Below are 24,001 nucleotides of genomic sequence, written 5' to 3' on the forward strand. Positions count from 1 at the left end.
GATCTCCTGGAGACGGAAATGGCAACCCACTCCAGTACTCTTGCCTGGGAAATCCTATGGACAGAGGAGCCTGGTAGGTTACCATCCATGGGGTCACAAAGAGTCGGACACGACTGAGCGACCTCACCTTCACTTTTTCCCCGTGCTACACAGCAGGGTCTTGCTAGTTATCTGCTTTGAAAACAGCAATGTGTACATGTCAAGGCCAAACTCTCAGTCTATCCCTCCCCTACCCCATCCTCCCCCCCTGGTAACTGTAAGTTCATTCTCTAAGTCTATGAATCTGTTTCTAGTCTATAAATACCTTGATATCTATCATTTTTTAAAGATTCCACATATAAGTGATATCATGTTATTTGCCTTTCTGTCTGACTTATTTCACTTAATACTCCACTTCACTAGGTCCTTCCATGTTGCTGCAAATGGCTTTATTTCATTCTTTCTAACAACTGAGTAATACTCTGTCTTATCTATGTACCACTTCTTCTCTATCCATTTCTGTCGAGGGACATTTAGCTTGTTCCCATGTCTTGGCTGTTGTGAACAGGGCTGCTACAGACATTGTGATGCATGTATTCTTTCAAACCATGTTTTCCTCCGGATATATGCCAGGCGCGTATCTGAAGTCAGACAGAAAAAGACAAACCCTGTATGATCTCACTTATATGTGGATCTTAAAAGGTCGGACTCATAGAAATAAAGAACGAGGCTTGCCAGGGCCTGGGGAGTGAGGGAAATGGAGAGGTGTTGGCCAAAGAGTACAAGATTATAAAGGGCCCAGTTATAAGATGAGTAAGCTCTGAGGATTCAGTATATGGCATGGTGAATAGCTAATGACATTATTATGTATTTGAAAATTACTAAGCGGTAGATCTTAAATGTTCCCACCACACACATAAAAGTAGTAGCTATGTAATGTGAGAGAGGCATTAACTAACTTCATTGTGGTAAGCATTTTGCAGTATATCCATGCATAACCAAATCATCAGGTTAGACACCTTGAATGTTATATGTTATATTGTTATATGTTATTGTTACAGTGTTATATGTCAATTATATCTCAGTTGAGCTGAGGGAAAAACAGGTTAGAAAATACCAAAGTGCCATTGAGTAAAACTTTTGCCTGCATATGTAATAACAGCTGTATTGAAATTTACCTCCTTTGTCAAATCCCCAGAGAAAAAATGGACATGGTGAGCATTACCAGTGGACAATGGGAGGCCCAAAGAGAGACAATCCAGGTGGAAGAGCTTCCTGGTGGAAGAGACCACCCATGAGATACTGTTGCCAAAAACAGAATTTTAATCAGATGAAGTCTCCATATTTAATTACTATTTTGTTGGAAATGCAAGGGTCAGAGGATCAAGTTACCACCACAGGAATTCAATCAGCAAAATCCAGAACCTAGAAAAGTAGACAAAATAAATGCTCAAACTTCTTCAACAAATGGCAAGGAAAAATAAAAGAGGGAAGACTTCGAAATTAAGAGAATTAAGATAATCAGCCAGACCTGTGGGACTTTTCTGGACCCTGATTCAAACAAACCAACTGTAAAAAACAGGAACAACAGCAAAAGCTTTATGAGCCAATCAGGGAAACATTTCATTAACATGAAATCTCTGCTGATTCTATGGATGGGATATATAGGTATATGTGTGTGCGTGTATCTATAAAGAATCCTTATCTTTTAGGGTTGTGTATGGAAATAATCAAGGATTGCCTGCCTGCCTGCTCAGGCGCTTTGGTTGTGTCTGACTCTATGCGACCCCGTGGACTGTAGCCCGCCAGGCTCCTCCATCCATGGGGATTCTCCAGGCAAGAATACTGGAGTGGGTAGCCTATCCCTTCTTTGAGGGATCTTCCTGACCCAGGAATCAAATCTGCCTGCATTGCAGGCAGATTCTTTACCAGCTGAGCTACCAGGGGAGCCCAGAAGACAGATACATGGGGGTTCATGTCTCTCTACTTTCTTGTATGTTTGTAATTGTCCATAATCATTTTTGAGTAAATTTTTCTTTTTTTTTTTTCATTTATTTTTATTAGTTGGAGGCCAACCATTTCACAACATTGCAGTGGGTTTTGTCATACATAAATTTTTAAATCTTTCAAACAAGGTCCTGCCGTATATCGGAAGGAACTATACCCAATCTTCTGGGATAAATGATATGAAAAAGTTTTAAAATAATGTATATAGGTGTATAATGGAATCACTTTGCAGTACAGCAAATCAACTATCCTTCAGTAAAAATGCAAAAAATTAAAAATCCTACAGAAAAAATCTTTCATTTGTCAATGAATGCACTTGAGTTTACCACTATATATCCTGTAAGAGTAGTCATTAATAATGCTTCCTGGACTTCTCTGGCGGCACAGTGGGTAAGCATCCACTTGCCAAAGCAGGGGACAGGCTTCTACCCCTGGTCCAGGGAGATTCCACGCGCTGCAGAGCAACTAAGCCCACGTGCTGCAACTAATGAGCCCCAGGGTCATAGCTACTGAAGTCCCTGGGCTTAAATCCGGTGTTCCAAAACTAAAAGGAGCCCTTGCTCTGGCAACTAGAGAAAGCCCACGCACAGCCAAGAAGACACAGCACAACCAAAAATTAAATAAATAATAATATCTACTAATGGGGCTTCCCTGGTGGCTCAGAAGTTAAAGCGTCTGCCTGCAATGCCGGAGACCTGGGTTTGATCCCTGGGCCGGGAAGATCCCCTGGAGAAGGAAATGGCAACCCACTCCAGTATTCTTCCCTGGAGAATCCCATGGACGGAGGAGCCTGGTGGGCTAAACAATCCACGGGGTCGCAAAGAGTCGGACACAACTGAGTGACTTAACATATATAGTGACTAACTAACTAATACTACTCAGAGCTGTAAAAGAAGTGACGTTCATCCTGCCCTCCTTCGTCCTGGGTAATACATCAGATGAGTCAGCTGTGACTGCAGCTACTGAGCGGTGGCCCCGGACTAGAATTTAAAGTCTTCCAACTTCAGGTTCCCGGCTCCTGCCCCCACACCAAGGAGCTTTGGGAAGAAGGAGGGGAAGTGGGATGAAGACCTTGCAGAAGCTGCAAGGCCTGGGGCGCCTTACTCGCGGTGGCCGCCAGGTGGCGAAGCCTGCCCGCCACCCGGGACCCGCAGCATCAACGGAACTGCGGCTGGACCCACCGCCGAGGGCGCGGCGTCCACTGTGATCAGAAAGCTGGGTCCAGCCTGGCGTTATAGAAGTTACTGTGCGCGCCCTGCTGCCTCCACGAAAGCTTCTAGGAGGCCGCTAAGGACTTTTTAGGGAGACGGGGACATTTTAAGTGGAGGTGGGGGTGTTCACACCGTAATGCCCAAGATAAGAAGAGACCCGGCACTTCTGGGGCGGCCAGCGGTCCCTCAGAAGTCGGCCACTTTGGAGACCACCTCCGAGGGTCTGCCGTGCCTGGCGCAGCCACGTCCTTCCCCCCGGTGACTTGATGCGTCCTCGGCGACGCGCAAAGGGCTTCTAGGGCCGAAGAAGAAAGGGGGAGAGGGTGGAGCAATCGCCAGAAGTTAACTTCTTTTAAGCTGTAATAAGCAGAAATTCAGTGGCCACGAAGGTCAGAGTCACCATCATGCTCAAAAAAAAATTGTCTTAGTTACAGGCTGTCCACGAACGGTTCAGCTCACGGGCGGGGGAAGAAATGCAACTCCTGCGGGTTCGGGCGAACGGAATCCCAGTGAACCCCAAGTGCAGGCGCTGCTCCCAAGCGTCCGCGGGGCGCAGGAAGGATTCGATTCCAACGAAACCGCGCGCAGGTGGATGGATTCCGTAGGTTCCAGTCTCCCGGGCTGGATCGGTGGAGTTCGCGCCTTCGAAAGCTTAGACTCGAGGAATGGGGCATTTACAGAAGGGGATTGGGTCAGGCCCACCAACGGAGTTTTGCAAATTGCCTTTAAAAGTGCGTCCCGAGGCTGCCAAAATCTTCGCGAGGTGAAAAGCCAAACTCTTGGAGACCCGCAGCGCGGTGGGGGGCATCGCCAGGAGAGCGGATCTGGGGAAGCGTCCAAACGAGTGGAGAATGAGTGCTTTCACTTTTTATCCCCACTGGAGGTTCAATTTCGATTAAAATCAAGGGGCAAGCAGAAATGTGTTTATTTCGGAGCGTTTCCACGACCCCTGCAGAATTAAAAACAAACAAACACGGCATCGGACCCGCGCCCTGTTTGGTTCCGAAAGAAGGAAGAGCCTGAAGAGGAAATGGAAGACCGAGAGTCTGCCTTTACCCCCAGGCTGAAATCTAATCAGAGGCGGCTGAAAAGGAAGGAGGTTGGACCAAAAGCTGATCTGGAGCCTTTAAACCCCCGTGGAAGAGTGGGGAGGTGATTCCTTGCAGATGCTGAGTAGGCTCCAAGCCCCGGCCCTGGTTTACAGGTTAAGAGTTAGCCGCTCCTTCCACTATTCCCCCATTTCTTTCCAGATTTCTCTCCCCACTCCACCACCAGGATAGCTACCCTGCGCCCCAGCACTTCTGGGCTTCAATTGCCTGGAGAAGGAATCCGGAGTCAGCGAGGAGAGAACTCGTGGGGGGCGGAGTGGGGGGCAGAGGAAGGTCCTGATCCGAGTTCTCCCCAAAGCAGCAAAGAATTCCCGCGACTATGAGTGGAATATGCTTTTTGTGGCTGTTGGCCTTCCTTTTAAAAACTCAGACAACCAAAAAGTGTTTGGCGATGTAAAGGACACGCGAAGAAAATGACAAACAAGAGTATTGCCCCGTGTCGTTTTTGCACTTCTCTCTCATTGCAGTTTGTCTACTTGGAGATTTCTGTTTGGGGCGACAACGGAAGGGAGCCAGCAGACCCCCCCACCCCAAGCCAGGGTCCTCCCCACCCCAGCTCCCCCAGCTCCTGCAGTCTGCGCGGGCGCAAACGCTGGGACCCCCGGCGGTGAATGTAAACAAACGGGGCGCCGAGTCCTTGATCTTTATTTAAATAGAAGCTTGTTTATCGGTGTCATTCTAGGAGGATTAATTAGATACATCTCTTCACAATTTGGTGTCTGACACTCCATCTTAGGAATGCCTTATCACAAGGTGTTAATTGGGGCCACTCAGCCACTTACGTTTCTATTAAACACTGTGAGGGACTTTTCACAAGTACCAGGTTCTTTTTACTGTACGGTGCAAAAATATACAGGACTGGAAATAGACTGGGGCCGGTGTCTGCTCCATCCCGGAGGTGATTAGCATTTGCAGTCTTTGCAGAAGGCAGAAGAGGAGAGCACCGTTTCGAAATTCCATCGTGTCTCCCAATGCGGTCGGCTTCCTTGGGGTTGGGGGAGGGGAGAGTGCAGACGGGTTGGCGCGGGGCGGGCGGGGTCCTCGATGTCCTCCCCCGTCTGAATTTGTCACCCGCAATAAACACACAGGAGCCAAATTTCAAGGCTTTCGCTTCCAGCTCCGGTAGAATTCGGGGCGTTTTGAACAGGCATCGCCGGAAGGGCGGGTGTAGAGACCCAGACCCCAAGGTCACGGGCGGCGCGGGAAGGATGACTCGGAGCCGGGAAGGGCGCTGGGAATGCGAAACCCCGGCCGAGGCGAGGGGCGAGCTCGCGGCGGCCTTAATTGGGCGCTGAAGGGGAGGAGGGCCCGGCCGATCGCTCGCCGCCCAGCACTAATCCTCTTAGCAGCTGCATTTCCGCGGCACGCAGTTAGCAGAATGACCCTCCGGTTCAGACCTTTACCCCGAGAGGGTCGGGAGGGGGCTGGAAAGGATTGCAAACCCGGCCAGCAGCCGTCTGCCGATAAGCGCGGCAGGGCGTCTGGCAGGGGGACAAAGGGCCCTCCACCACACTCCTGGATTTAACTCTTCCGCGGGCCCAGGACTCAGTCGGGGGATGGAGTGGCCCTTGCCCTCCCGGGGACTGAGACCCGAAGAAGCGGCGTAAACGCTAGTGACCGACTCCGCAGCCGCGCCGCACAGGGTGGTCCCGCTGCAGAACTCGCGCCCCGGCCCGGCGCTGCCCCCGCGTCCCCAGCGCCCGGGGCTCAGGGAAGAAGGAAGCCGCGTAGCGGGGGTGGAGGCGGCCCGCACCCTCCTGACCTCGGGGGACCCGGAACTCGCGGGTGCTCAGAGGGCCGCGAGGGGCCCCGGGGAGCCCACGTGGGGCCCGGGATGGAGGCCCGGGAGCCGAGGACTTGGGTGCAGGCCTGCTCGGCTCCATCAAGCCTGCTGCGGGCAGGGGTGCACCGCCCCGCCCCGGCCCCAGCCCCCATTGTCCAGACTTCCCAGTGCGGCGAGGAAATAACCCCACTTACCTTCAAGAAAAAAAGATAAACAAGAACATCCCCACCCCCTCGAGAGGACAGTAGAGGCTTCCGTTGGGGAAGCGGGGTAGGGGTACCGTGTTCCTGCTGGAAGGAAGTGGAGACAGCAGGCTGCTAAGATATTTGAAACAAAGATGAAAACCCATCGTACAGATGACAGAGCTAGGCCTGTTCCCTTAACGAACCACATTTATTAAAAATGACTACAGCTGTACATAAAAATCCAAGGTCTCTAGAAAGCCTATAGGAGCTGGGGCGTCAAGGTTTCTGTTTCCTCGGGTTACGGAGTTGGGTGGTGGGGGTGGTGGAGGAAGAGAATGACGCGGGGAGTTTTCCTTAACACCGTTTCAAGTTAGTACGGTAGCTGAAGACATTCTTAACTAGCTAAGAAGTAAACAGAACATTCCCAAATGTTGCCCCCTGCTCCTGCAGCTGTGGTCCATTGATTTGCAAATTCTTTACAAAACCAAAGCACCAATTTTACATAATCTCATATACCTATGGAACTATTTATACAATATTTTCCACATTATTCTACAGTGTATCTAAGCACACACAACTGTACACTTTAAAATTCTTTTTTTTTGGCGACCCCCTTGCTGTCTCCTGAGTCCTATGAGGCTCCCGGCTGGCCCCCAGGGGCACACAGCAGAGGCCTAGCACATGAGGCGACTGAACTTGGGCAAACATGGCTTGTTTCAAAGCCTGGGAAGATCAGTCAGGCCAAACCAGCACCTTCACAAGGCTCTTCTTGCTTCCCAGGCTTAACGTCTTCTGTCCCTAGCAGAAAGTTAACAGCAAAAATTTCCTTGTTGAAGCTTAAGGCCCACCCTTCTCTCCCAGAAGCAAAACCATCTTACCACTCTGGGCTTCTATTTGCTTACAGATTTACAGATTAAAAAAAACAAACAAAAAACCAAAGCTTTCAACATCTTTGATAGCGCTAGGCCCTCCCTCTCCACAGCCCCAGTTCACTGAATGTCTAGTGTCTCCAATAAATAAATCCGTAACTTTGAATCACCTTGAAATTTAAAAACACTTGAAAGTCCTCTGTTAATTTCGTTTAAAAAGAAAAGAAAAAAAAAGTCTAGGCTTGTTTCAGTTACCTGCAGCAATCAAAAAGCTTTGGCACCTTCTTTTAGAGAATTGCACAAAACAGGACACATCGGGGTGGAAGGCAAATGTCTTTTTGGCAACAACCTAGGCAAAGAAGACAACAGAAACACCACCAAGTCCATGGGCAAACGGTGAGCTCATTTTGACAAGGTTAAAATAACTCTTTAGGGAGTTGTGTAAAAAGCATAATAACCCCCCATGCCTTTTGAGGTGTCTTTACTGTATTCTTCAGCGTTAATGTCCTCACACTTTATGGAGGGAGAATTTTCATTGCTAGAGGTGCTAGGAGACAGCCGCCTTCGCTTACAAGCGCTGGTGTATACCCCGGAATCGTTGGAGTCAAGAGACTTGATGGATGGGGGTGTCTCTATCCAAGAAGAGCCAATTTCTTCTTTGACTTTCTCCTTGGAGAGCTGATCTTCAGAGAACCCAGGGGGGCTTGTTCGGGAGGTCCATGGGAGTCCAGCTGCCATCTTCCTCTGATAAGAGCCTCTGCCCCCCCACCCTGCCATGGCAGGGAAGGCGGGGTCGGGGTAGTACCCCAGGGCATGGGACGTCTGGAGGGGCAAGGATTTAATGCCATACGGGAGCAAGGTGCTGGAAGAATACTCAGACTCATAGGAGCCGATGTCTATTTTGTTGGTCCCAGGCTGCTGGACAGGCGTGACAAGCCACCGCTGGGGAGGGTTGGCCACCTCTTCGCTCTGTTGGGGTGAAAGGAGCCCGTTGGTCTGTGGCACGGTTCTCTCGCCATTGTAATATCGGGCTTGAGGTAAAGTGTTGACAAAGGGCTCCGGGAAGAAGGACTGAACGCCGTACCGACCTCCGGGGACAATCTGATGGGATCTAGGAGAATCCGTGGGAGATGGAGTTAACCTGTCATTTTCGGAAGCGGTGTACATGCTACAATATAAAGAGAAACACTTAAAAAAAAAAAACCTAATGTTGCCCCCAGACAGTCTACATCCCAGAAATGAAGAAGGCTCTAGAGCCCGAGGCTGGTCTGATGACAGAAGGGCCAGAGGTGGGGAGGCACCAGTCCATGTTAGCTGAACTCCTGGCTCATTGGGACAAAATTTCCCATCATGAAAGAGAAAGTTTCCTCCCAGGCATGAAGCATTTAAACTATAGAAATTCCATCTTTGCAAGTCCTAGAACTTGAAGAAGTGGGAACAACTCTCCCTTCCATGGTAGGGAACGAATGCTGGCTGAAGTGGGTAGAAATACCAAATTTAAAAGGCACTTGTGGGCCTTGCTGTTTGATGTTTTGAAAATGACATCCTCTTGGTTTCAGGGTTTTCTTATGTAAAAAAAATGAGAGGGAATAATCCCTGCTCCTGAGAGAATAAAAAAAAAAAACTGGGATCAAATGGGAAGGAGGCATATAAATGCAGATTATGAAAATCTCAAATCTCCACTCAAATGTTAAAAAAAATAAAAGCTTCTCATGTTTACGCCCTTAACATTTCTTTAGAAATGAACAAAATCCTTCTGTGAAAATTCCAAAGCAAGATTAGTCAAAGCCAAATATATGCAAAAATAAAAATAGGTAAAAATCCCAACTGTGGAAGCTCTTCCTAGAATATGGTCTCAAGAAAGTGTCTGATTCAATATGTCTCGCTCAAAGATGACCAGGCAGGGAAAAATAAAGGCGCACTTACGAATCGTAGTTGTCCCTGAAGCCTTTTGCAAAGGGATTGTGATCAATCTTTAGTTGAGTTATCTAGATAGGGAAAAAAGACAGTCACTGAGTGCGTTCTCTCTCACCCTGGATGGGGCTTTGGGGATGCTGGGGCCTCTGGGGCACTCACATCGGTGTTTTGATAGGCGGTCACAGCAATGAACTGCGTTTCTGAGAAAGTGAAGGTCTGTGTCTTAGAGGGCTCGTTCAGGTCCTCCACGCCATCCTCTGTGACTTCAACAATGTGCAGCCGTGGCTGGTACTTGTGTAAAGACTGTAAGACGATCATCTGCAAATGGCACAGAGAACAGAGCTGCCAAATCTCAAAAGTAAAGTCGATTTTGACCAGTTCTATATTTTGGAACGGAATGTACTTGCTCCTCAGCCCACAGCTAACTTTTTTCTGTTGCCATTTTCGAAGCTTAAAACATGGCCAGAGTATGTGTGTTTCATAAACACTCTTGCCTCTTGGTTTCCTAAGTCGCCAAAAGATTTCAGTGTTTCTGTTCCTAATTGTTCACTCACTGTTATTGAGATCAGATGGGAAAATGACAAAAAAAAAAAAGTAGAAATGAGAAAGGTCAAAGGGAAAAAAATACTAGAAAGTGGCAACAGGTAGCTGCAAATATTATAAATACAGTAAAGAGTACAGAAACTCATTAGAAAAGATATTCGCAGCCAGAAGACACCACCTCCTCTGTCACCCTACCTGGGTGTTGTTGTTGTTTGCGCCTTTGTTATTGGTGAGTTTTAACTTCCCAAAGGAAATCTCCTGTCTCATCCAGTGGGATCCAGTATTAGGAGACTCCGGGTGAACATACATTTTGTTGCCTAAGAGAAAATGAAACAAAACACAAAACTCAAGCATATATGGCTGTTTGCAAATGGACGGAGGCAAGAGAGAATTTACTACTCATGGGCAAGGTTTAAGACCTAGACTTACAAAGCCTGTCTCTCCTTAGAGGCTTAAGAAGACCAGTGGAGACCAAGCAGTCTCTACCGATTCCCCTCCCAGGGGCCCTGTGCTTCCGGCCTTCCTTGGACAAAGCAAAAATGGAACCAACAGGCAATGCCTCTTGAAGGTCAATTTGCCGGCATCTGAAGCTAGAAGGTCAAGATCTGATGATGGAAGGTGGTTGGATTTTTATGATAAACTCAACCTTGGGGAGGTCTTTTCTCAAGTTAAGATTAAAATGCCAGGAGCCTTGCCCCTATTTAGGGGCAATGACGTTCTCAGAGGTAGGGATGTGGCGGGGCAGGCTAGCTAGGGTCGTGGTTAACATTCTCTACACTAGTCGGCAAGAGGTCTGACTTAGCAGTTCTCTCCCTTAAACATTCAACACAAAGAAACTCCTGCTAACACCTCCAGGCCCCGGATGTGGAGGGAGCGATGCGAGATTTGGTTGTGCGTGGTCTGAGCGCGGGCTCCCGCCGCTCCACCCTGCCCAGGCCTCCTCGCTCCTCACCCTGCATGTTATTGTCCGCTTTTCCGCAGGTCACCCATTTGCCCCCCTGGAAGCGCCAGTGGTTGGGGTCCGCCAGCACCACTTCTACGAACACGTTGTAGTGGGCGGTGGGATTGAGTCCGTTTATGTTGAAGCTCAAAAAAGGAAACATGCGTCTGTGCAAGGGAACAGAACCAGGAGATGTAAATCGCGACGCCCGGGCACAGACCCACGTTCGAGTGCGACACTGGGAAGTCTACAAACAGAATACGGTGGAAAAAGTGGCCCTCCCCACGTACAATATTCTTGAGTTGGCAATTCGCGGGACAATCTCTTTCCCGAAATAGTTTGCCCCAAAATTATTTCCCCAGTGCCCGCGCTTCTGCACCCTTCACTCAAGTTCTCAGCCTTTTCAGATGCTCATTCATTTTCTTACAGGATGTTTCTATTTAAAAATCTACTTGTTTTACATATACAAGTACCAGGGAATATTAAGTTGCTCTCGTTAAAAAAAAAAAAAAAAAAAAAAGCTCAACTGGTAAGGCTAAAAGTCTCCCTCGGATGCCCCTCTCGCAGCATCCACCCTTCACTTTCCCCAGAATGAACCAGTGCCCGCAGTGGGATTTGGAGCCGAACTTTCTCAGGCCCGGGATCCCAGCCCCGTCGGACTCCAGGGCCGACCGAACCCACTCCCCGGATCAGCCCTCGCTGCCGGCGCTCACGTCCTCGCGCTTGTCCCCCGGATGCGCCCCGTGGAGACCTTGGCGCCTAAAACTGCGGGAGCCCATCTCCAGCGCTCGGGGGAGCCACCCCTCGCGCCTTCTGGCCGGCCTGCAGGGACCCGTGTACAGCTGGGCAGGGGGATCTAGGAAATCCAGCGTTGCCGACATGCCTCAATTTATATTTCCGCCGCCGCCTCCTCAGTCTGGGTGAGGATGAGGAGAGCGAAGTGGGGAAGCAGCCTTAGCCTTGGCGCCCTGCACGAAGCGCCGGCGCGCGGACGGGAGGGACACCGGGCTGGAGACGCGGCGTCTCCACTGGTTGCGCAAGGAAATTCACTCTCCCAGCCACGAGCGGAGTGGGCGGGCCGCGGTCCCCCATTCCCGGCCACCCCAGGACCACACAGGCTTTCTTTGCCCCCGCGCCTCCGGGCCCCTCCGCGCTGCGCTCACCTGCCCTGTTTCGTAATGATCATCTCGGTTTGGTGGCGGTGGAATTTGAGCCACAGAGGCCGGTTGCACAGGTAGACGTGGGCGCGGAAGCCGGAGCCGGGAACCCCCAGACCCCCTAGTCCTCCGCAGGTACCTGCGGCTGCCGCCCCTGGGTACGGCCCGTAGAGCGGAGGCCCCTGGCCGTACTGATAGGCGCCCGGGCCGCCTCCACCGCCGCCGCCGCCCGCGCCGCCGCTCGCGCCGGCTCCCGTGCCGAACTGCGCCCTCCCGGGTGGGCACACGGCCGCGGGGAAGCCGCCGGGGGGCAGCATGGAGCCGTAGGGGTAGCGCGCCCCGTTGGGAGCCGGGTACACAGACCCGGGGGGCGCCCCGGCCGCCGCCTGGTACGGGAAGAGCGAGCAGGGCGCCGCCAACTCCGAGCCCTGAGGCCCGGGGGACTGGAGGTAGTAGCGCTCCGAGCTCAGGCTGTCCATGGAGTAGCGCGCGCTGGCCGCGGCGGCGGCCGCAGCGGCCGCGGCGGCCGAGGGCAGCTCCTCCTCCCCGCAGGGGGAGCCCTTGCGGCCGTCCGGGGGCCCCGGCTTGGCCACGGCCGCGGCGCTGGCAAAGGCGTCCCCGGCGTCGGCGTCACTGAGCATGGCTGCGGGGGCGCCCGCGCCGGCGGCTGCGGGTTCCCCGCTCCCCGCCTCGCACGAGAGGCTGCCCGAGAACTTCTTGGGCGCTTTGTCTAAGTCCAGCCTCTGAGGCGAGGGGGCCGCTCCCGGGAGGTGGCCGGCGCTCCCGCCGCCGCCTCCTCGCGCCCCCTCCAGCGGGTAGAAGTGCGCGCCGGGCAGGTTCACAGAGCTCACCAAGAGCTGCTCCCCTAACTGCATGCTTTGCAGAGCGCAGACTGCAGCTGGCTGCTTCCTCTCCGGCCGCGACCTGATTATAAAGGCAGGATGGGGGAGCCAGCGCCCTCTTCCGAGGGGAAGGTAACTTCCCCTTCCTCCCGTGCCGGGTTACCCACCTGGCGACACGCGGGCCGCTAAGGCGCGCGCAGTTGCGCGCCGCAAACCCAGAGCCCTTTCCGAAAGGAAAGCGCACGGAGTTTGAAGGCAAGAGGCGAAAGCTGACCGGGAAGCGGTCTGCTTTTCCTTCCCGGCCCCTTCTGCCTCTCTGGACCTGTACGCTCCTGGCCCGCACACACAGGAAGAGGTCTTAGATCTCTCTCCCCATCCACCACCAGAGCTAGCCTTTCTGCCCTTCTCTACTGACAGACTGTCGGTCAGGTTGACCACTTGGAAACTTGCAGGCTGTCATTGGCTGCTTTATATATGTGAGGCCAGGGAGTGGCTTCGCGGCCCCACAGCCTCGGGACCCTCTGATTGGCTGGTGGAGGTGACACTAATTCAATTAGGCATTTACTTTTTGGATCAAGTTTCCTGCGACTTTATTTTCCTATCCTTTAGCCTGATTTTTTTTTTTTTTTTTTTTTTTTTTTTTTTGAGATTCTGTCCTGCTATGAGAATCAGTCCTGGTGTCCGTATTTCGCTGGAGTTTAGGGTCTCCGTAGCGTGGTCCACTCTTGGCACAGAAGTAGAGACAGCGTTCCGAGTGGGGGTGAGGGGGCGGGCGCAGGTTTTTGGAGGCAGGAGGTAGAAATGCTCTGCCTGATGGCCTGCAGGGAGGCGCCGGTCCCTGAGAGTGAGGATCTGGGGCGAGTTGGAGGGAGACCGGAGAGAAGTCTCTTTCCTCGTCCGGGGCTGTAACTTCAGGCACACTTTCCACCCCCACCCCCCGCCCCTACCCCAGGGGTACTCTGGCTTTCAACACGCAGGAACCACTTTTTGTTCGCTCCTACCCTTTTACCCAATGGGAAGGGTTTGCTGAGAGGAACTTTGGGCTTTGGGGATTCCGGGGACGGCGAGAGCGCACTGCTGTCCTTCAGGACTGAAGCCATCAGCTTATGAATTAGAAGCCCGGGTGGGGTGGGGTATTGGGAACTACCCTCATCCCCACGCTCACGTCTGCTTTCAGGAGGCAGTCACTTTTACGCCCCACAATTGAAAATCCACTCTCAGTTTCCCTGAATCCCAGATCCCACCCCCTCCCATCTTCAGTTGGACCTGACGCCGGGAAACAAAGGTCCTCAAGCAGCCCCGCGGTTAAGATTCCCCGCGCCTCTCCTCTGCAGCGCAACACAGAAGGTGGAATAATTAGTGAAATAAGCAGTTTGATATTGAATTAAACCCTTTTGCCCAGCTGCCTGTTTCTCCCGCTGCGTTTCTGAAGACAGCAGAGCAAGACGCTGCTGTCCTATTGCTTATCAATACAGAAGGTGTGGGGCGCGTTTCGTTGCGGATAAGAAGCCTGAATGTTTGCTGTTAATAGATAATTATAGACGCTTTTAGTCGCTTTGGGAGCCCGTTTTCCGGCTGAGAGGTCGGAACTCTGCTTCCCGAACCGAACGCGATCACACGGGAAACTCTTCTCCCGCAACTCTAGGCGGTGGCAGGATTCGTTGAGCGCGCACAAGCCGGTGCAGAGCGGCTCGAAGCGTTCCAACTTCGATTCCAACCACAGCAGCGTAGACACTGGTACCTCTGGGTTAGAGAGCGAGGCGGTCCTTAACGCACTCGGACGCTCCAGGGCGGTTACCAATTCTCCGCGGCAGTGGAAACCCGGAGCTTGCGAAGGTTTCCAGGGTCAAGGCCCAGCCAGGGCGGGGGAGGGAGCCAGTTAAGCGAGTGGGCCGGGGCTGGGGTCCCGCAGGTCGCGGCACCGAAGCCCCCAGGTCCTTGGAACGCCGGTCTGGAGCGCGCTCAGCCCAGCGCCTCCCTCACGTCGTCCCGCTGGTTTCATGCGGGCTCTCGGTGGCTCTCTGCTTCGATCACCACCCCGTCCACTCCTACCTCCCCGGCTTTTGTTTTCTTTTGATCCATAGAGGTCCTGGAGAATTGCAGTTTTCAAGTATTTTTGTGCTTTTTAGACTTCCAGATACTCAACGTGGAGGTTCCGTGAGACAGGCTTGAGAGCATGAAAAGAAAGGGCAGCTTGGCAGGGGAGCCCGGGCTGGGGGATCTTGTTACCGCTCAAGGCTCTTCCACATCAGCCTTGACCTGAGCTGCAAGATGTCTGAGGGAAAAGGCAGGGGTGAGGTCAAATCTCACGTGTTGCGTTTTTTCTCTTGGAGACAGAGTGGCTCGAGTCAGGTCGCAGCTTTGCGCCCGAACTCAGCGAGACAGCGGGCCTCGGGGTCCCTTCGAATCGTTTTCGAGGCGGCTAGGGAAGCTCTGCGCGTGGCTAAGCGCCACTGTAGGCAACAGGCTTCGCTCCGACCCACTCTGGCGCAAGTAACGCGAGCCAGCTGTCCCCCGCGCCACATCAGAAAGGCTTGATTTTATTCCAGCCCCAGAGCATGCTCTTGAAAGCGCGTGGGTTCATTCGAGTGCTACTTAATTATGAAATATACACACGGTACGTGTAATCAGGATTAGTGTTGATTCTTGGGGCAGGAAATTGCAGTTTATATCTCCCCACCTTCCCAACAGGGCTATTCTTTTGCCCAAACCTGAACACATTTTACAGGAGGAGAAACAAAGAGAAGTTCAAAGAGAACCAAAATTCCGACTCCAGGAAACCGTTCTGGGGCCCAGATTTTTGGAACATGGAAAATACACCCATCATTTATATTACATTTATAAAAATATATATTACAAATTCCTTTTGAACATAATGAAAAGCACTGTTTCAACTAAAGATGATTTTTTTTTCTGACTGCATAGAGATAAAGAAATCTCATTTACTGTTTTTTCTGTATTAATTAATGACTACTATTATTATTACATATGGAATATATTAGTCTACATGCCTGGAAAGTTATAGATGAGCAAATCTGTCGTTGATTTCCTACATGAAATAGGCTTTCCTTCTGCTGGCTCAGTTTTACTGATAACCAGGGAAAGAGGTATAAAAGTTATTTTCACGCGTCCCAGTCGCACCTTAAAATGTAAAGCTCTCTTTGCCAGAAACAGGAACAGAAAAGAAAGCTAAAGCAGCGGCTTCAGTGAACAAGTCAGGCAGCACCCTCCTTAGACCGAGTGGGCAAATAAGACAGCCTTCTAGCCTGCTTGCTGTTTGATTTCAATGACACCCCAAGCTTCATGAAATCCAAATGAGACATTTATTGAAAGGTGCCTGGTTTTATGTGACTCAACTGACAGTGTAGGGAATGCATTGAACAAAAACATCAACACTAGGGAGGAAGTGTGGAGAGCCCGTGGAACCCGGGACCCAAGTGCTGGCTGGATTAACTCAAATCTTGCACCTTTCAGCCTGAGGTGCAAGGAGCAGGACCCTCTGAAAGCTGCAAGGAAGCCAAGGTTAAGCCAGTGAGTGTGCCTATTAAAGAGCGCATGCTGTGTTGTCTTGAGCATTAATACCAGCTTCCTGCTACCATCTCAAATTGATAACACAAAGTTATTGCCAACCTGACCAGGATACCTTTTCCTCCCTTTCTCCCCCTTAAAGGTAACCAGTCTCAGTGTATTCACCTTTTAAAGGCAAAACTGATAAGTATTTGGCTGTAACATGACTATTACATGTCACCAGATACATACCCAGATACATACACACACATGTGAATAAATTACAAGGGTGAGTTACAGATGAGTGCAGTGAGATATAGTTTACCCCCCCACACACACAACCAAGGGGGCCCATATAAATGTCCCAATAAATTCTATTATTTTCACCCCCACTAAAAATGTGTTATCAAAACACTGTCCGTGTTATTCAAACACTTTGTAAATTCTGAGCAGACTTGCTGCCGGTTCTCCTTTTAACCCTAGGAAAACATTCCAACGTTAACCGGTCACCGGTGCTTCGCCTTGACTCTGGGCAAACGTCAATGGGTTTTTTGTGGTGAGTTGGTTCTTTTACTATTTATCTATGGCCTTTTCTTTGTTGATGTTGCATTTTATTTCGCCATCTCAGGTTCACTCTTTGGCCCTTTGTTCTCTGATGGCCAGATCCCCACCTCCACTGGGCTTTCCCAGGGGGGAGGGGGCTTCCATCACGGGAAGGCTGTTCATGTTTAGATTTTTTGGTTTTTTTAAAGAGAAGTCCCATAAGATAACACATTTTGGCAAGGACAAGTAGTGTTGATTTTGCTGAGAACAGCAAGATCCCCCACCAACACAGTTTCGCTTACTATAAGAATTTGATTCGCTGTCCCTCTGAAATAGACTGATCGCTTTCTTTGAAAGAAATACACAAAGGTGTGAGGCAGAGGGTTACATTAAACCCACTGTACTTTTCAAACAAAACCAACCAAAATTTAAATTATTTTCTTTAAACTACTTTCTTTAGCTATTAATTCATGTATTTTTATTGCAAAGGGCAAGTGTAGTTCACTGCTAACATACAAGGAGATGGGGAAACGGGATGAAAGTTAAGAAACATACCAAAAGTTGCTTATTTCAAAAAATAAGTGATCTTAAACACTGGATCAAGAATCTTCTTTATGAAACTTTTTTTTTTTAACTGCAAGTGAACTCTGGACTTAATTGCTGTTCAATCATCACCACCATCATGTTTATGGAAGTACGTAGATTCATGTAAGTAACAAGAAAAGCAAGGCAACATGAGGCAAAATAAAGTGGAATGCTCTCAAAAATAAAGTATGGGAATGCTTGGCTAATCACTGCTACATTAAAATATGAGTTATACAGGGCTTCCCCTGTCTTGCTTACTTCTGCACCTTGAAAGGCCTGACTCTTAGTAGGTGCTCATCTCTTGATTGAAAGGAAGGGGTTACTGAATCTGTAAGACTAGAACAGACAAAATAGCCCAAGGACAGTGTCTGGTCTCAGACTTTATAGCCAAGAAGATGACAGTGAAAGGTTTTTTCCTAAAAGAAAAAGAAAACACAGATCTTCCTAAATTAATGGCATTTTCATCTTTTTAGGGCTGTTTCTAGATTTTTAAGGATGTTTTACATTTTTTATTAGACCATTCCTAATCCAGAGTTCTTCCATTATTGCAAAGCTTCCCCTGTGCATGTTAATATGGACATTCTTCCACAGAAAAACAGAAAAGCGAATGTCAGAATTGCAGGGCATCTGTTAATGGGAACAACCACCATGCAGTCACTGAAAATATGACCCTGAACAGGACTCACTCACAGAGCACCAACAGGGATGCAGAACCGATGGAATTTAACGTTCCAACAGAAGGCGCCTCTAGGAGGCAGGTGTGGCAGGATGTCTCCACAACAGGTGGGCAGAGTGGAATCTTGTTGACCAGGGCTTCCCGGTGACGGGCAGCTGGAATGTCCCCTCCAGGCTGGACTAGAGAAAGGGGAAGAGGGGAAGTCTGGGCTGGAGAGTTCCCGCCAGAAGTATAAAGCCCTTAAGATAACCAAGGAAGGAGAGTGAGAGGGAAGGAGGAGGGAAAGTGGACTGGAAGGAGAAAACCAAAAGAGCTGTCCTTAAACCTGTCTTTTCAGATCCCTAAGAGAAAAGCAGAAGGCTGTATGCAGAATCTTCTGGGTTTGTGACTCCACCTTTCACTAGCTTGTTGGTTCTGGGCAAACTCCTTAAAGTCTCTGTCTGTTCCCACATGTGATGACTACAGACAGAAAGGAAAGCGTTAGCACAGCACCCGGCACACAGGAAAACCTCCCATCACACGTAGGCTAAGCTCAGTTTTTGCCCTGGACCCTGAAGATTCAGGACCACTAATCTTTCTCCTCCAGAGATACCCAGTCTGATGGGGGAGCAGGCCGGCATCAAACCCTTCCAAAAGGACAATGTGAGCCAGAAGTAGGAAGCATGGGTGGCTCAGTTCAGAGCCTGCGAGGTGAGGCCCCAGTCTTCCCATCCGCTCCTCCCCGGCTCCCCAGAAGCCGGGGCGGCCCAGCGCTGTCCGGGAGCCCGGCCTGGAAGGCGCACTTCAAAAGGAGGCAGCGGGCGCCTGGCCCCCTTGCGCCTTCCGCCCCCTCCCCCTGGGGTCCCCATTAGCATCTGTTTTTCCCAGGCCTCCCGCCCGCCTGCCCCCCGCCGGGATTTTGCCTTTCTGGCGGATTAGAAAATATTTAGCTCAGGTTTTGTACTCCACCTACTCGGTTAAACGCCCGACGAGGAAGGAGTTAATAATAGTCGGAAGCCTCCCAGCGGGGCACTCTGAACTGGAAGTCCTGAAAAAGACGCCATCTGCGGCCTCAAGTTGAGAGGACAATATCAACCCAGGAGGGCGGCCTGGAAGAGGTTCTCAAGCCCGGGTCGACCTGGGCTGCTTAACCGCCCCGCAGGTTCAGGGGGCCCATGGAAGCGCTTCCCGCTACAGATTCTGGGGGTCCAGAGGAAAGGAGTCTCTAGGGGGAGCAAAGAGGAGCTGGGATCTCTTCTCCACCCAGCTGGGGTTCGACTTTTCCAGAATAAAGTTGATCCTCGATCCCATAGCCAAAGGAGGGAAACAACGGAAGAAGCAGCGAGCAGCCAGACTCTCTGCTTTTAAACTCAGCACCCTAAAAAACTATCATCCCATTGTACAGAAGAGTAAAGTGACGCTTGGAGAGGTGAAGGCTGTTGTCTAAAGGCACAAGGTTAAAAACAGTAGCCTGGGAACTGGGATCCAGAAGGTCTGGGCTGCGGGGCTCCCGTGGAGGGGTTTAAGTACGTGCGAATGGGGGTGGGGTGCCCCTTGTTTTCTTTGAGCGGGGAGGCTGAGGTGCCCACTAGGATGGAGACCCCGTGTGGCTTCGGAGGAAGCGACTGGCCGGCGTTCGGTGCCCATCTGTGGCCGCTGGAGCTTGCCAATGAATCTCTTTTTAACTCCAGCCTAAATCCCAATCCTGGGTTCGAGTTGGTCCTTCTTGCTTGGGGTGACCATAGCAGGGGTGCGTTGCTCTCTGCAAGCAAGGGCTGGGCCAAATCCTGGGCACACAGTACCCCCATGTAAACCCCCACCATCGCACAGACTTAGGTACTTTATCATTCCCATTTTACAGAGAAGAAAATCGAGGCCGGGAGAGACAAAGTAAACTTGCCCCTGGGCGTGCAACTTGAGTAGCAGGTCCGGGCAACCCCGGGAGCTGGGGAGACGGCGCTCTTTCCCTGAAACTCTGAAACCTTGAATAGAAAACTGGGATCTCCCGGCATCGAGTGGCAATGGGCACGGGGAAGCAAGGCCAAGTCTTGACGCCCTGCCCTCCCTGTCTCCTCTTCTCTTGGCATCCCTAGCTGCGCCGGCCGCGGGTTCCACGCGGGTCAGGGCTGGGATCCGGGGGTCGTCGGGGCCCTTCTCGCCTCCCCCGCAGACGCTCAAAGACCCTGAATAGCGCACGAGTTGGGGAAGCTAGGCTGCCGGGCGGGTCAGGCCCTTCGCTGCGAGCGGGGCTTCTGCAGCCGCCGGAACCCCGCCATCCACGGCTCGGGGACGCGCGGCGCCCCCGGAGCGGCCACCTCCGCCGGCGGGGAGTCGCCCAGGGCTCCGCGCGCGGCCAACGCCCGCATCACCGGGCACCGGCGCCCCAACCCGGGCCCCCGCAGGCGGCCTGAGCAAAAAATGCCGATTCCAGGAAGGAGCCGGAACCCAGGCCCCGGCGTGGAGTCCGGGTTTTTGCCCCGCGGTCAGCTTCGAACTCGCCGGGTTGCCCTCGGGCAGTGGACCGCCTCAGTTCCCCTTGGCACCCTTGTCTAGAATGAAAATATCTTATGGGGGTGGGGGTGGGATCCCACGTACTCCCACCTGTCCTCCTTCTTTGCCTTTTCACTCCACGAAGCTTTCTCCCTGTGTGTTAGGGCAGCCTCGAAGGCAGAGGCTGAACTGAACTTCTTTGACTCCACCAACCAGAGGTAAATGCGTTTGTGTATAATATAATGTAGTGTGTTGTGTATAATAAAACATAGTATCTTTCACAACAATAGAGTATGTTATGCACAACACCCTACAGGATAGAATATCAAATCAATGTAAATTTTAAAACAGACATGCAGAAGGTTTAAAGACACTCAAAAAGCCGCTCTATTGCAACGTCTGGCGCCTCGGCCTGATGGCAACTGCGATTAATTTCTTGCGTGTTTTTCCGGGACTTGGTGTATGTTTGCATCAGCCAATAAGGATGTGTACATGAATTTCCTTTGGTCTGCCCCCGACCCATCCTCAAACTTTTATAAATGCTATTCGACACTGCTTTTTTTCCACTTAAAGTACATCTTTAACTTTGTTCCTGGAGAAGGGATTTTGCTAGTTAGGCACACCCGTGGAGGCACGATTGACCGGAAACGCTCAGGTAAATGCCACCGGCGCTGGGACGGAGAGGGTCCCCGGGCAGCCGCGGTCCCTGGGGCGGTCGCCGGGTCTGCGCCCCCGGAAGCGCACGGCGGGAGGAAAGGTTTGCGCAGCGGGAGGAGCGGCGCCCCCTCGCTCCACGTGCGCTGAGCTCCGCCCAGGCCTCCTCGCTGTGGGTGTTTTCCTTTCTTTGAGATCCTCCCATTGTTTGTCACCCGAGACCCCAGAAGCAGGTAAACAATCTCCGGACCCTGTGTTCCGGGGGCTCCCGGGAGGGTGAGCGATCTGTTAGACGGCGCCGGTCCTGATCAAAGCGGAGGAGCTGGAGGGGACAGTCAGCTGCGTTAACATCCCGCTCGGCTTGGCTGCGGGGGGAGGATGAAATCGGGCAGATGCAGGCCTGAAATGCGTTTTACTTAAGGCTCAAGGAGTGACCTGAGCCGAATCACGCCCTAAATTCCCTTTAGGCTCAATGGCGACTCTCGAGGAGGGGGAAGCCCCCCGCGCTTCTCCTTAGAGGTCGCCTGTGAGGCGATCCTCATAGCAGGGGCGGGAGGCTGGATGTGGAACTGGTCCAGCTTGACAAGCATAAAGTTCTGGTGGAAGGTGGAAGATACAGACAGTATCGGGTCAGCAGTTAAGAGAATAGCACAGAGGTTCCCAACCTTGGCAGAACCACCTGGGGAGTTCTTACAACCTCCCGTATCAGGTGGCACCTCGGAACAAGGAAATCAGAATTTCTGAGGGTGAGACCCAGGCATCAGTATTAACCGAAAGATCTCCAGCTGATTCCTATAGGCAGCAAAGATGGAGAACTTCCTGGGCTTAGGGATTTGGGGGGTGGGGGTGGGGACTTTCTGGAGACCTGGTGTTTGAGCTCAGTGCTAGTCAGTACTCTGGCGGGGGCGGGGGTCGGCGCTAGGGAAGGGAGAAAGGGCGTTTTAAGAACCAAGGAAGGAAGTGATGCCTGAGCCGCTGGTCACAGTGCTCTGCACGTGGCGGTCTTTCAATTTCCCACTTCCTTGGGAAGGTTTAAGGATGACTGGAGAACACCTAGTTTAAATGGTTATTTTTAAAACATACTTTAAAACTCAAATAATGCATGGGAATACTTTAAAGATAGAATGATGCTGGAAAGCTTGGCTTTGACCGCAACTTCATGAGGTTCTTCCTGAAGACATGTCATCAAATCTAAGATGGTATCCATTAACAAGCACCATTATTTTGCCTGCCATTAAGAACAACAACAACAAAAAAGACTGATCCTCAAATTTTTATTTCGTGCTAACTGAAAGAATGGCTTGTTTTGACAGTATTATTTTCCTATTTCACTCATACACACAATAAAAGCTGTAAGCAGAGGCAGTAACAGATATGTCACAACTGCCATCTGACAAGAGTGATTGTAAAGCCCCGTTGATTGTGGTATCTGGATTTCCAGAAATTAAAAGGTGTTTTAATTGCCTCATGAAGTGAGGCAACTGAAGGCCATCCAACCAGCTCTCCTTTAAGCTCACTGAATCCTCACAACTACCATGCATGCAGGACCTGTTATTTATTAGGAACATGTTACAGATGAGGAAACTGAGGCACAGCAAAGCAAGCCATTTCAAGTCAGACCGCCACCAAGTTGCAGAGACTGGATGTAAACTCCACTTGCACAAAACTGAGAAAATGTCCAGCTGAGTTGATTCTCAGAAGGGTTAAAGGGAGGGGACCTGGGGGGAGAGAGGAAAGGAAAGATGGGAGAGCTTGTAGTAGGCTGAGATCTCCATTTCAGTTAGAGCTCAGTTTTGTTACTGTTTGGGATGTAAAAATATCATGTGGTAATCCAAAATCACTGCAGATGGTGACTGCAGCCATGAAATTAAAAGACGCTTACTCCTTGGAAGGAAAGTTATGACCAACCTAGATAGCATATTAAAAAGCAGAGACATTACTTTGTCAACAAAGGTCCATCTAGTCATGGCTATTGTTTTCCCAGTAGTCATGTATGGATGTGAGAATTGGACTGTAAAGAAAGCTGAGTGCCGAAGAATTGATGATTTTGAATTGTGGTGTTGGAGAAGATTCTTGAGAGCCCCTTGGACTGCAAGGAGATCCAACCAGTCCATCCTAAAGGAGATCACTCCTGGGTGTTCATTGGAAGGACTGATGTTGAAGCTGAAACTCCAGTACTTTGGCCACCTGGTGGGAAGAGCTGACTCACTAGAAAAGACCCTGATGCTGGGAAAGATTGAGGGCAGGAGGCAAAAGGCACGACAGAGGATGAGATGGTTGGATGGCATCACTGTGTCTCTTAGGTCTCCTGCATTGGCAGACAGGTTCTTTACCACTTGCACCACCTGGGAAGCCCAAAAGGACTTCTAAAGAAATGATATCTGCATTTTTCAGGCCCAGTAAGTTTTTCCAAATTAAACATCCTTGTATAACTAGCATCTGATGACTCAGTGGCAAAAATCCACCTGCAATGCAGGAGACGAGGGTTTGACCCTCAGGATGGGAAGATCCCCTGGAGGAAGAAATGGTTACCTACTCCATTGGGTATGAAATAATCCCATGGACAGATAAGCCTGGCAGGCTGTAGTCCAAAGGGTTGCAAAGAGTAGATGTGCATGCATGCTAAGACATCAGGTGTTGCTTGAATTCCAAAAGTCTCCAATGCCCAAGAGCAGACCACCATTTTGACTTCTTTCACCATCAATTACCTGTCTCAAGTTTTTTGTAAATGGAGTCTTACAGTGTGTTCTTTCCATCTGGGGTCTTTCATTCTACTTGTTTGGGATATTTGTTCATGTCAATACATGTGACTGCATTTGTGCATTCTCCTAGCTGTGTAATATTCCACTGTGTGAATATACAATTTCTTCATTCTATTGCTGGAGACATTTGGGTTGTTTCCACTGGCTTGGGTTATTATGGACATTGCTGGTATGAACATTCTTGAACATGCCCTTTGGTGAACACTTGTACTGTATTTGTCAGGCCTGTACACATAGGAGTGGGAATACTGGATCACAGAGAT

General features: G+C 50.7%; 1 protein-coding gene across 2 annotated transcripts; it reads right to left on the reverse strand.

The window, feature by feature from the left end:
- Positions 1-7,572: 7,572 nt before the first annotated feature.
- EOMES (eomesodermin) lies at positions 7,573-12,575 on the reverse strand. 2 transcript variants are annotated; one of them, XM_065935228.1, is made up of 6 exons: positions 11,707-12,575; positions 10,556-10,710; positions 9,799-9,920; positions 9,220-9,378; positions 9,070-9,131; positions 7,573-8,254 (listed from the first exon to the last, which is right to left on the reverse strand). In XM_065935228.1, exons 1-6 carry the CDS (start codon positions 12,573-12,575, stop codon positions 7,573-7,575), a joined length of 2,049 nt encoding a protein of 682 aa, XP_065791300.1. The 2 variants fall into 2 exon arrangements, with proteins under 2 accessions (XP_065791300.1, XP_065791299.1); XM_065935227.1 differs by having other exon boundaries at positions 7,573-8,311.
- Between the last annotated feature and the right edge of the window lie 11,426 nt (positions 12,576-24,001).

Source organism: Muntiacus reevesi, chromosome 4 (genome assembly GCF_963930625.1).
Source record: "Muntiacus reevesi chromosome 4, mMunRee1.1, whole genome shotgun sequence".
Classification (NCBI taxonomy): Eukaryota; Metazoa; Chordata; class Mammalia; order Artiodactyla; family Cervidae; genus Muntiacus; species Muntiacus reevesi.